Genomic DNA, 13,505 nt, shown 5'->3' with positions numbered 1-13,505 from the left:
ACAGAATATCCCACATGATCTTGAAGAAATAACATGAAATTATGTTTAATGTGATAGGGAATTATGTTATTTGTGTTTTATTGTGTTGTTTATTGTATTAATTGTGTTGTTTTAAAACTCGAACGAATTCTTATTAAGAGAAAACGTTACAAAAACTATCAACTTCTGCATGAGATACTGATGGGAACAACAACATTTGTGGGTGGTATTAATGCATTTAAGAGATAAATGAGAGAATACACAGAAATTACTAAAGCAGCTCCAGTGTCATTCAATGAAAATAAAGTAGGATTTTCATTGTTGACTTAATCAAGAAGACTAAAAAGTGGCATTTTTCAGAAAACTACAGCACATTCAAGATCCCTTTGCCCCAACAGAAATAAAGAAAAATCCAGTGGCTGGGGTCCTGGAACAGTCAGCACAATTCTTGAAATTGCCAATGTTAATGGCTACTTGCACCCAGTAACCCTTGAACAACTTCTGTTCTAGCAGTGCAAGAGCACCATGAATCTTTTTCAAATTCATCCCAGTTATCTTTTATTCTCCTACCAGGGAACATTTCAATGCTACAAATCAAAGTTATGAAGGATTTATCATGCACAGGATACAGATAGGCATGAAGTTACAGCACTCCCCAGCAATGTCAGCTTTCCCTTTACAGAACCACAGGAACATCCAGGCTGGGAGAGACCTTCAGCATGATCCAGCCCAAGGCTGGATTTAAAGCCACTAGGCATTTAAAGCCACTGAAGAAAATCTTAGTGGTGAGAAAACAATTTCTTTAACCCACCCAGACCCTGCCCTGAATGTAGGAAGAGACATGAATTTGAACAAGGCCCCAGTGTGCATTAACAGGACTAAGAGGTAGCAAAGAGCATGTAAAAGGTCCTACCACATAGAGCTGCTTCCAGATGCTTCCCCATTCCCAGAGAGTAGTGGTAACTTCTTGGACTAAGGGAATCTCAGCAGGTATGACATTTTCTGTATGTCTAGGAAAGAGAAGGAAAGATCACAAAGAGTGTCTGCTTTCATGGGTGTATCTTAAACTCACTGTGGGTGAGGTACAGAAATGTCTTAAAACTCATTCTTCAGCAGACAAGCTCAATAATGGAATAAAACAGTTATATTCATTACCTTTTCTTTTCAGCAGCAGCTTCCTTGATGTGGATGAAGGATTTAGGAAATATTCCCTGATGATGGAGAAAAAAATTATAAATCCACACTTATTCTCCAAAAACATTTAGGTAACAACCATGGCTGTGAATACAAACTGTAATACCCAAACTAGCTCCTGGTTATTTAGCTTTCTGTTCAGATGGATGATTTCTATTTGACAGACAAATAATTGAAGTTTTTAATTTCTCTTCAAATGTAGAGTGCATAGGCATCTTTCTTCCTAAGTAACACCATTTTCCATCCCAGAAAACAGTTAAATTAAATACAATTTAATTAAATACAATGTAATTAAATACAATCTAAATTCTGTAAAGAAACATTGTGTCTGTGCATCATCTCATATCTATTTTAATTCACCTCTGTAGAAAACAACTGGGCACCAGACCAGAAGTTCTAATGTGACTGTCCTTGCTCTACAAAAGCTGAAATGTTTTAAGTCATTTAAAAGAAAGTTTGACAGTCCCTCTGTCCATGAGAATCCTCCCCTGAACTGGCAAATCTCACCTTGGTAATTCACTAGATCCTTCCTGGATTCTCTATTCAATAACTCACATATGGTGCCTCAAGTACCACAATAATTCAATACCATATGTGCTACTTTACAATGCCTTTCTCTGAATCAGATTGCAGCTTTTATAACCATTTTCTTTTAAGCACTGGATCTTAATCAAAACACAATTGTCTTATCACTTCCACTTCTTTTTCATTAAGATTAAAGTTCAAAAAAGTCCATGAAGAAGCAAAGTAAAAGAAGAGGGGCCCAGTAATGGTAATTTTAGTGATATCTTAGTACATGAAATTAATAATACTTTTTAAAGCATGTTAAGCATGATGATCTTGAAGCCCTTTAGCAATATTAGGAATAAATCAAGAATTAGTTAAAAGGAAGTGGTTAGTTCCGGTAAATATTTTCCCTTCTTATTTTTAGGCTAAATTTTAATTGATAAAAATAGTGATGTTATGTAGAATAAATGATTATAACATTTTCAGTCACAAGAAATGTCAAAGTAATTAAAACACAGGTGTAGTGCTTTAATACATTTGCATTGCTGGTCCCTAGAAAATCCAATACCAAGAAGAAGTTACAAACAAAAATGCTTTTCTTCTAGAAAAGTGCAGTTGAAACTAGAAGTAATTTTCTTGCTACTTGACCCAGGAGTCATCATACCCAAGGTAAAAACTTTTCCTCTGTGGAACTTTCCATTTTCAGGTCTGAGAGTACTGACTTTAAAAGAAACTAATATGATTTTTGTACATAAGAGATATTTAAGAGCTTAAGCCTCATACAAGTTGTTTATACTGTTTGTAACCTAGAGAATCCTTGGAAAAAGTACAGAAACAAGTGCATCTAGCAGCAAATTGAGTCAAAATTCAATTGAAATGGTGGCTTCAACAGTTGTTAACCTGAAGGCACAGTCATTTCTTCTTCATTGATTTGCTTTTCCCAGCCCTCACTTCTATTTACTAACATTGTCCTGGATGAATGCTGATCATTTAACTCATCTTGAAAGGAGAGAGTGTGAAGAGCTGACTTGAGGGATCAGAACAGAGAGATCAGGACTAGGCAGAAATTTTAAAAACCCACTCCATGGGCTGCCCTTCAGAACAGTCTCAGGAGAGGACAACGTGATCTTACCTCTGCTCCTTTGTACCTCACTAGGTAACCCCTGTACCAATCTAAAAAGAAGAAAAATGACTTAGTGTGACAAAAACCCATGCATTATTACAAAGCACACAATAAAGTCACAGGGTTTATTTCACATAAAAATACTTAGCATGGTATTTGTAAAAATTAGTAGTTCCTTCAAACATACAGAGCTTCAAGTGAGAGCAGGGATTATATTAAACATGACTTGCATATTATCAAATATGATTGTATTGTCTGCTTTGAAGCCTTGCACATTAAGTACAGATAATTGTACACAGAGTTTAGCACCCCATGCTCACATTAAAAGGTAGAATAAGATATTTGTTTTGAAAGTGATATGTGCACACCCTTAAATACCTATATTAGTCATGACCCCCATGGTCCTGGGGAGCCCATGAAGCTCTGACTATTCCAGGCCCAGTATTAATCCAGTGCAGCACATAGTTGTTACAGATCCAATTTCCTTCAATGTGATCAGATTAAGTCATTTTTGTGCCATGAGAAACGATGGCTTTTGGACACAACCATAATAAGCAGCTTTTTGGTGTAAATGCAAATTGGAATGTCATGAAACCTCAGGGCCATTATTGGGCTCATGCTGCACTGGTGACCAGAAAACCCTTCTGAAAGGCAGGAGGGCAGAACTGCAGCAGGGGCACATTAAAAATTCATTCAGGCTTTCTTCCAGCTATTTCACAGTTCAGCCCCAATAAACTAACTACAAAAAACACAAAAAGCAGAGTTCAGCCTTACTAAATAAGATCAGGGGCCATACCCACTGTGCATACACCTCATCATGAAAAATTACCTGCACAGCAACAATGTTGAGCTGTGTTGAATACTACATTTTTCATCCACAGAAAGAATTTGTGACCAAATCAGACATTTTCTAATTGTAATTTCATGAGCAGATATGATCTCTTTGCTATCACCCTTTCTCTCACAGGTATTGCAGCCATGCAAGCAAAGCATAAAGGAATAAAAATAAATCCCAAATGCCAAACAGCACAGTCAGAAAGGCAATGCTAAAAGTCACAGGATGATGGCTTACCTCAAAGACTCAGGACAGATTTTTTAGGTTGTTCTGCAGTGGGATTATTTTCCCTCAGTGTTTTATCAACAATAAAATTCCATCTTACTGCTAAAACTGAATTATTTGCACATAGACTCAATTTACAACCAAGTGTGTAAAATTGGTTTCATCTCATTTACTGTGACAGCACATATGTGTTCTGTGCATAAATTTTGTGCATGCAAAACCAACTAAACAGGACATAAAAGGAGCACAGGAAGAATCCTGTCACTGTTGGTTACTCGCCAGCTGCAGCAGGCAGCATATTTTAAAGATATCTGATAAAAAATGAACTTCACTCACACACTGAGAAGGATTCCCATTGACAAACACATTTCATAAAGCAAGGCATGACAGAGCATACCAAGGGCAGGGGGTTCAGAAAAGACTTTTAGATAAAAAATAATCCCAATAAGATCAGCACTCCACTCACTAGGCTGGCTGACAACAAAAGGACCCCAGGAATCCAAAGCCTGAAATGCTATTTCTGCAACTAACACACAACACAGGGATGAGGAGGTTTCTGGTTTGCGTGTGTGTTTTGTTCTTGGCCAAAATGTTTAGAATAGAGGCTTGAAGAATTACTTTTTTTAGGAGGGGACACCATTGTGACTTTGTTGACTTCTGAGTGACACCAATGTTTTCACTGATGCTTAAAGATATTGAATTGATCTTACAAACAGAAGAGAAACAATTATGTTTTTGTGCTCCAGTACTTTGTAAACATGGTTTTTAAGGTGCTCCTCCCTCAAATCCTTTGTTCTTTCTGGACAAAGCAACCTAGAGCTCTGTGGGGTGGAACAGGCTGGGTTCAAACAGCCCCAAGTCTTTGCAGCCTCATGCCCAAAACACACCAGGTGTCTCAGCACTGAGCTGCCTCTGCCACTGTGCCTTGCAGCCATTGGCCTCTCTCTAACATAACTGCAGTCAGTAAAACACAGGTTCTATCAACAGAAGTGGGTTCAAGAAGATCATTTTACAATGTATTTTTTAAAGCTTCAAGCAATTCGTAATTTTTAAAAAAACTCTTGATGTGGTCAAATCCAAAATAAATCACTCTTGCAGTGCCATTTGCAGGTACCTGACTGCTGAGTTAGTAATAAAAACTCCACTCTTCTTGCTTTAATTATGAGGTTCTCATTTTACTAATGGAAACTCAGCAGATCTGTCAGACTTACAGAGAATCAGTGGGATTGGAAGGTATTGACTGTCCAGCATGCACAGCTTGACTTGGACTTCTGCTGCTTAACACATTCAATATTTTGGATGGCTTTCAGAACTGTTTCTGTCATGCTGACACTCAGATTTCTTTAACTGGGTTTCCTCATTATACAACAGGATGATGAGGGTGCTCATTATCTCCTAGCAACAAATATTTAGTTTAGAGGCTAAAACTGTACTCCTTTAAATCTTAAATCAAATTTAATGCAACTCCCCTGAGGTGTATCACAAGCTGGCAGAAACTACACAAACTCTACATTCACCTTGATGACTTCCTCATTTGCTAAAGGCATCCCTAAAAACCACATCTACTGTAATATGTCTAATTTTGGCTCTTCAGAAAAGATTAGGTTCTTCCTCAAAATACAACACACCACAAAAAATAAGGGCATTAGAAAGCTACTGATGTAATATAATACAGGGAACTGCTGTGTGGTGAAAGGATTATGTTATTCACAAAGAGACTGAAAATGTGACTTACCTTCACAGGATTCCAGGATATGCACCACATCACCAATCTGTAGAGACAGCTGTGGTACCCCTGTGCCTTTGAAATTGTATATAGCTGGAAAATTAAAGATGAAAACAACGTTTTTCAATACAGCCACAGAGCACAGTGAAACTGAAATCCACACGTGGTTATTATGGTTTGGATACTGGGATCAATACACCAGGCTAGACAAACAGAACTATAATTCTATCAAGAAGCTCCATTTGTCAGCATTAAATAATCTCTTTTCTCATGAGAATGGACAGGTGGTGAAAGGGGCCAGTGCTGAAAGCAAAAATCAAACAAAAGAACCCCCCAGAAAACTCAGCAAGCACGGGGACACCAGCTATTGATCAGCACTGCTCTGCAAAGCTGATTTAGGAGCCCTGTTTAGATGCAGGTCTTTGATAAATACACAGGCACAGTGCTGGGGAATTGTTTATCTACTGGCTCAAGGATTTAAGCACACAGTTTATAGAAATTTATTGCTGCACTGGTAGGAAAGGTCACAGAGATGCCTGTGAAAACGGAATTTACTGAATTCTTTCCTGGGTTTAGATGCTTTAATTTAACATGAAGCTGTGTTTCATATGGAAACAGAACCAAGGTTCATAATTTTCTGTATTCTCTGTATGACTCTGAAAGGAACACAGGAGCAGTGGATTTTGAAAATGTTCTAATCAGAAACTTATCTACATGTGGTTAAGAAGCACCAGCATTTCAGAGAGAACTCAAGAAAATGAGCTCTTCACCAGTTATGTTCCAGGGCTACAGGATGTGGGCTCCTATGGTAACCATGCCTCTGTAAGATTTTTTCTTCACAGGCTTGGTAAAAAACTCCTACAAGAGCATTAGAGCAGGAGAGATGATTGAAGCTGCAGTCACAGAGGGAAACTGAAATACAAATATCTGAAACCCCAGTTCAGGTGTGCAGGTGGGAACAGCTGCTGAAGGTAAGCCCAGGGTGCAAGAAAGGTGTTGGGCAGCAGAGCCCACCAGTGCCCCCAGCAGCCAAACCTGAAGGATTTTGGATGAGGGAAAGCAAATATATATATATAAGGCATATATAAGGCAAAGTTTGCCTTCAGCATCTTCCTGCATTCCTTTTGCTCCCCTCTCCAGGTTTCTAAAGCAGAATATTCATCTTTGCTAGTCCAACATGTATAATGATACATTTTATTTAAACATTTTACTTATTCTACTTAAATTATTAAAGTCTCAAAATAAATTGCCTTCCAGGAAAATGCCTGAAGTGGGAGTGTAGAGCTAAATAGATTAATCCTCTTCACTTTACAAGTATTCCATAAATTATGTGTCTTGTTTCTTTTGCCATCATTTTATTTGTTATCTTTCTGGAACAGAAATTAGAAGGAATTTCAGATTGAGGAGGCTTACTGAACCAAGAATAAATTCTTGGGTTTTTTGACATAAAGAAGTTGCCAGCAGCTCCTTCTCCTGAGAGAGGAGAGCAAGGCTTGAATCATTCAACATATGGGGAGAAATAAAGGAAATATAACTTTGAAGTGAGACTTGGCTGCTCAGATTCAGCCATTTATTCAAAAGGATGTTGAAAACAGATCCTCAGAGCTGCCTTAGCCCAACACAAAATTGAGTGCACGTGGTGTACTGCATGTGTAATTCTATTCTGACTGGTCTTTTTTCCAGGAGGGGAAGGTGGCAAACAACCCTGCAAAGCTGTTATGGAATTTCAGGATACATTTCCCTGAAAAGTCCATGGAGAGCAAGACTGCTGTTGACCAGTAAATACTTAAGATTTCAAAATATGCACTGCTCTACTTAGTTGTATCTGTCTCAAAATACAGATGCAAATGACTGAGTCATTTATTTACACTGCATTTCAGTTTTGCTCTCCTAAGACTTCATTAATAGCTCTGAATGTATTGAAAGGTGCAGTAACAAGCTGGCAAAGGAAGTGGCTGTATCAGCTTAGAGATTTCTAAATGAGTAAGTGGAAACTTAACAAGAGATATCTTGCTGTAGAACTTGGATTGTTTGGTAGGATGAGTTTAAAAAATCCCTGTACAAAGTTTTGGGCTATAGACCTAGCTACACATTTCATGATAAACCACATCCCAAACCACTTTGCACAAAAATGTAACAAATAACCCAACACCAGCAGCTACATCCATCTTATCTACAGCACCAAACAACTTGATCATCACACCTGCTTTTCTTTCAGTTGTTAACTGTGAATAAAAGTTTGACTATTCTATCCAGTTATTATGTTTTCTGTTAGGTGTAAATGATGTAATTTCCCTTACAAACTATTTGTGTCACCTCAGAGCTCACCAGCCAAAAGCAGGGCTCCCTTTCCTCCACCCTCTGACAAGATCCTCAGAGCTGTTGTGTGCATAAACATTTAACTCATTATTCTCTTCAAAAACAGCATATGAAAATCCCCACGAGGAATTCAAGATTTTTTGGTGGGATACTCACAACAGGTTGTTGGTTTTTTTAAAAATAAACTCTTCAGTGAGTAGAAATAAAAGCCCTTTCAAATCACTCTGAAGACCTCTCCTAGTCCTCCTCCCCCTGGCATCCTGCATCTCAACCATAAATACAAAATGAGTCAGCATTCACTCCAAATCCCAACAGCAATTGGTGACCTCAGGAGCTGCTGAAGTCATGGCAATAAGATTAGATGGAGAGATCTGGGTGGCAGCTGTCCTCCCCAGCCTAGGCTGAGGTGTCCCCAGCAGCAGTGGATCTGTACACAGGTGCTGCAGGATTCCTAAAAATTGGAGTTTCTGAGCATTCTCTGGGGGGAGCAGGATGGCACAGAGAATGCCCAGAAACTCCAATTTTTAGGAACACAAGCAGTGTTTCTAAACAGGGCTTTACAGTTCACTGACAATACAGTTGTAATATTTTCCCCTGAATGAGCAAAGAAGGGAAACCATCTCCAGAGCTCACCATAACCTCTGTGGTGATTTGATGGCACACACACAATTCAGTCAACAAACAGCCCCGTGCAAACCCCTGGGATTCTGAGCTCCCTGGGAAGCAGAGCTGAAGGCCAGCACACCACAACACCAATATTCCTCAGAGAGCAGGGGGAAATGCCAGCTCAGAGTGCTGACAGAGCCAGCCTTCCAAACTGAGCCCTGTCCCAGCCCAGGTGGCCTTGAATGGTCCCTCGGGGTGGGAGCAGTTCCCATTGTGTCCTTGAGAAGTGCCCAAAGGATCCTTTCCTGCCCAGCCAAACACAACCTGCTGCAAACACCCTCAGCACTTCTGGGGGTTTTGTGCCAGCCTCACACCCAAAGACATCTACCAGTGTCCATCTCAGCAGGAAAAACTGAGGGAAATCCCTCTGTTTCCATTGAACACCTTCCCATCTACTGCAGCCAGAGCTGCTGGGTCTGATACCCGTTCTCCTCACCAGATAAATGTGAGTGCACTCCTGTACACATGGCTGTGGAGACAGAAAACAGTTAACCTGCCCTAATTTAAATTATATGTCCTCCTCAAATTAGAAAATGGCCAGCAGAAAAAAAAACGAACAACAAAACTCCCTCATACTGGGGACCTTGTTAGGGAGTTTTCACACACAAAACACTCTAGAAGAGTCACAGTATCACAGGTAACAGAACCTCTTCCTCAAGAAACTACATTTACTCAGAGTTAAAGCCCCATATTTTTGCCATTTACATGATTAACCTGTAAGCTACTGCAAGATGGGAATGGTAAGTGAGGAAAATCCCACAACCTGCAACACTGAAGCCATTTAGTTTCATGTGCAGTCTCTGTCCCGACCTTAATAAAAAAATAAAACATTACACTGTTTCATTTTGAGACTCACCTTTCTGTCACAAGCCATGTTACAAGTTGTTTTCCTTGGCTACTTTTCCATTCTTATACAGAATTTGAAAAAAATATTTCTAAGGTATTGCAGAACCAGCTCCTAATTTCACTTTACCACAACAGAAGGACAATTTGGTATGATTCTGATGCAGTAACTCATGATGTGTTCTGCACATTCAAACAATTGCTAATTAATAGGCTCAGCAAGCACCCTGATTTATTTTTTAAGTATGCAGCTCCACTTTTATGAGTAGTGAAATATCCATAAAAGAACAGTTCTTAGTGTTCAGTTACCATTTTCTTCCCATGAGAACAGGGTGAAATTATTCAGCAAGGAGACAGATAAACCCCAGGTGAGAATATTACACAGTTCTAACAGGATTTCTTCACTTCTGGAAAGAAACCTGGAAAAAATGTGTTCCAGTATTCCATGTTAAGGATGTTCCCCTAAAACCTCACACAGCAAGTGTGCCTTAATGTCCAGAACATGGACACAGCTTTAAGACAGGTCAGCAACTTGTCCTAAAGCTCTGAGGGGGTTAGAAGCTGATTAATTTATTGCAAATCATGCTCAAAGGGTAACTCTGCAGTTCCCAGGTAATGAGAGAAAACAACTGAATACAGATTTCCTTCCCTGCTGACCCATGGGGCCTGACGGAGGTTTTAGCTGACCTGAGCTACTTATTTTCCTTCTTAAACACGATAAAACCAGGATGGATTACAAGAACCGGGAAACTCTAACATATCAAACTAGTCATATAAAGATATTGTCTCTGACTCTTCACCTTCTCAGATAGAATTGCAGCACAGCCATTTTTTCTTAGAACTCTTCATGAAGAACAGGGTATTTAGCTGTGATTTTTCCTTTTCATGAAGGACCATGGATAAAAATATTATTTCTTCAGCTTTTGCTGTTTCCTAAGGAGCTGGAACAGTTTGTTGGGTTCAGAGAGTGCATTTCATGGAGGAAACCTGCCCTGAACAAAGCTCTGCTCCCTTACGCCTCAATCTATTCAGATTTCAGAGATGTAGAATAATTCCAGAGGATTTCATCAGAAGAAATCAGAAAAGCCAGTCTCAGCCCTGTGTACTCAGGCTGAGCAGGTGCTTTTCTATACCTTCAAAGAAGTCACCCACTCTTTCCCATAATTTTGCTTCAAAAGGAGAAACATTCATTTTCAGATTCAGCAGAAAAGGAGTAAATCTGATTCTTGAGTTGAAGAATGCCAACGTTTCACCAGTTTGTAACTTTGCTCAAAGTCTGAGCAGATGGCAAAGATTTTCCATCGGGGAACTGCCACTCAAAGCCACCAGCCTGCCCCAGCTATTCCATCCTGTCCTGTCCGTAGGACGAACAGAAATTTATGCTGGGAATGCTGCAAGCCTAAGAGCAGGTTTCATGTGTAAAATCAGGATTGCATTTTCCTAGTACAAAGCTGAGTACTTGCTACCTGGACTGCTCCATTTTTAGTTAATTAAAGCACAAAAGTGGGCATGAGAGGCTGCAATTTACCATGACCAAGGGATGGTGAGACCTTCCAGATCAACCCTGCAGTGAGCTCTGCTCATCCAGAGCATGATGGGCTCGATATTCTCAAACTGAAACTCTGCTCATCAGCAAAAACTGAAGGCATCAGGCACACTTCTAAAAAGAGACTCGAAAATTTAACGTGAGGTTTGTAATCAGAGACTTAAACACAAAGATTTTCGAAAACACAGAAGACAAAATCACCCTATATGTTCAAAAGCTTCTGATGTGAACTATTCCAAAAAGCTCATCAACTTTCACAGAATTTATGACTCAGAAGACTCAGTTTGCCCATTTTTATTTCCCTCAGACAGAGGAGGCATGCTTACAACAGACTGTAAATCCAAAACCTTCTTCATTTGTGACCATAGTTTTCAATAGCCCTTGTTCAGGTCTCACTATTCCATGAGTTTCATTTACTTGAAATTTGGCAACCACACTATTTTCCTGACAATTTCTAAGAATATAAATTAAAGAATATAAATTTCTAAGAATATAATTTCTGGGACAGGACAGCCAGTGATGGTGGTACATGCTTGTTTGGGTTTCTTTGATTGTTTTAACTATTCTGAGTGCAAGAGTCTCTCATTTTTTCTCACCAACATTTATAATGAAATACATTTGGTTTCCAAGACAGAGCAAAATAAACTGTGAGCCAATAGTTTGGCTAAGAAAAGTAACTTCTGGGTATAAGCTAAAGGTTGTTGAGTTTATACTCATCTATTAAATTCTAGCCATTGTGCAAAAACAGAGACAGAATGCTCTAACTGAAGAAAACCTACCATAAGCCACATGTATGCCCACTTCCATTGCTATTCTAATATTGTTGGGAAATCCATTTGATTGTTGTTTATTTTGATTTGTGACACACTAAACCACAGACACCACTACAACTGTGATGTTTGTATACAAATTTAAAGAGCCTTAGAAAGTGTTGAATGGAAAACCTTTCTTTAGCCCAGGACATGGACTTGGGACCAGCAAGGGGCAGCATTCTCACCCACTGCAGGTGCTCAGATTGTCTCTTACACCCAGCTCTGCTCACAGGGAGAGCAGCCGGGGAGCTACAGAGGGGAAGGGAAAGAGCAGCAGGGCTGCAGTGCCAGTTCTTCCCAGTGGCCCTTTCTAGAGTAAATTGTAGTTCTGGACATGAAAACAAACATTGCTGGACTGTCATTAGTTTTTGAAAGATTGTATTTCACAAGGTGGTTTTTTATTGTGTGAGGTTTGCTGTACCTTTCAAATACCACAGAGACTACTACAAGTGCAAAAATTATATGCTTTCTACTATGTGTAAAATTGAAACAGAAAATTGACACCTTTTATTTTGTAATGTAAACTACCACCAGAACAGGCTACTTCCATTTTGCAGTTCTGCTACTGCTGGACATGGACATTGAACACCACATTATTTTCTTCTTGTTAATTTCTTGGTGTTACATTTTATTTCATGAAGCCAGTTGGGCTTTTGATGCATATCACAAAAAATGATATCCTGCTTAAAATAAAAAAAAAAAATTCTTTTAGAAGCATTTAGAAGGTTAATAACTAAGTAGTAGCATGCATCTTTCAAGCACTTTAGCTTTGATTCCTACTTAAGGCTTTTTTAAAACAGCAATTCCATCCTTCATACAAATTAACATAATTTATTTTAAGATTACTTTCCTTCCAAACAGCACAACTTACAAACTCAGACACAGATTTTTTTTCTGTAGCACTGACCATAAGTGACAATTTTGCAGAAGCAGCTGTAGGATTCTCCTTCCCCTACATTTGTTCCCCATAACTTCTGGCTGCTGCACATTGTACAGCACATTAATTATTATCAACTTCTAACACAGCAAGGTGGGAAAAGATGCATTGCTGTCAAAGTGGAAAGCTGACTCTAGTGTCCTTCATTCTGTTTGATGGATCAAAACGTTGTACAAATTTGATCCTTTCAGCTACTCCCTGCTGGTGAAGGGGACAGTGCTAACCCATCAGGGCAGAGAAACACCTGCCCACATCCTGCTCGGAAGACACCAAGACAATGCTCAAATGGCAGCTCCCTGAGCTACTTACCCACACCACTCTTCTCTGTCCTGTGCCACCTTGCCATGGCAGTGGATCCCAGGGGCTGCCAGGGATGGGCACCCTGAGAGCCCTTTCTGGGGGTGCAGAGCTCGGGGTGACCACGCAGGCCCCGGAAGCGCCGCGGCCCCGGGACGAGCAGGCGGCAGCGAGGGCTCGGTGAGATCTGCTGCCTCTCCGAGCTTCCTTCCTCTTTTCTCAGCTCTGATACCCTGCCCTGTCATGGGGGAGGGGAATCCCAGCCCGGCTGCTTCTCTTGCAGGGTGGCAGCTGAGCTGTGAACACAAAGCACAAAAGGACCAAACCACGCCAGGACCGTGTGGCACCACCCCTGGACTTCAGGTTGGCTGCTGGACACCAGACCAGCACCAGGCTGGAAAGGTTTGACTTCAGAGGATGCTACCTCTTAAAAACTATGCTCTTCTTAAAGACTTATTGTCAATCAAAAACTGCCAAAAGCAATTTTTAGTATATT

General features: G+C 39.9%; 1 protein-coding gene across 1 annotated transcript in view; it reads right to left on the bottom strand.

Moving 5' to 3' along the window:
- The window catches only part of DOCK2 (dedicator of cytokinesis 2), a 161,462-nt gene extending 148,395 nt beyond the window's left edge, over window positions 1-13,067 (bottom strand). The window contains exons 1-5 of the mRNA XM_066560488.1: window positions 13,022-13,067; window positions 5,599-5,682; window positions 2,813-2,853; window positions 1,135-1,190; window positions 893-989 (exon numbers count right to left, since the gene is read on the bottom strand). Of these exons, the coding sequence (XP_066416585.1) occupies window positions 893-989; window positions 1,135-1,190; window positions 2,813-2,853; window positions 5,599-5,682; window positions 13,022-13,058 (315 nt within the window). The 5' untranslated portion in view covers window positions 13,059-13,067. The remainder of the gene's footprint in view (window positions 1-892; window positions 990-1,134; window positions 1,191-2,812; window positions 2,854-5,598; window positions 5,683-13,021) is intronic.
- Window positions 13,068-13,505: the final 438 nt, after the last annotated feature.

The sequence above is a fragment of the Molothrus aeneus genome, chromosome 15 (genome assembly GCF_037042795.1).
Source record: "Molothrus aeneus isolate 106 chromosome 15, BPBGC_Maene_1.0, whole genome shotgun sequence".
NCBI lineage: Eukaryota > Metazoa > Chordata > Aves > Passeriformes > Icteridae > Molothrus > Molothrus aeneus.
The sequence above is the reverse complement of the archived record's forward strand: the minus strand, read 5'-3'. Positions and strand labels throughout refer to the sequence as shown.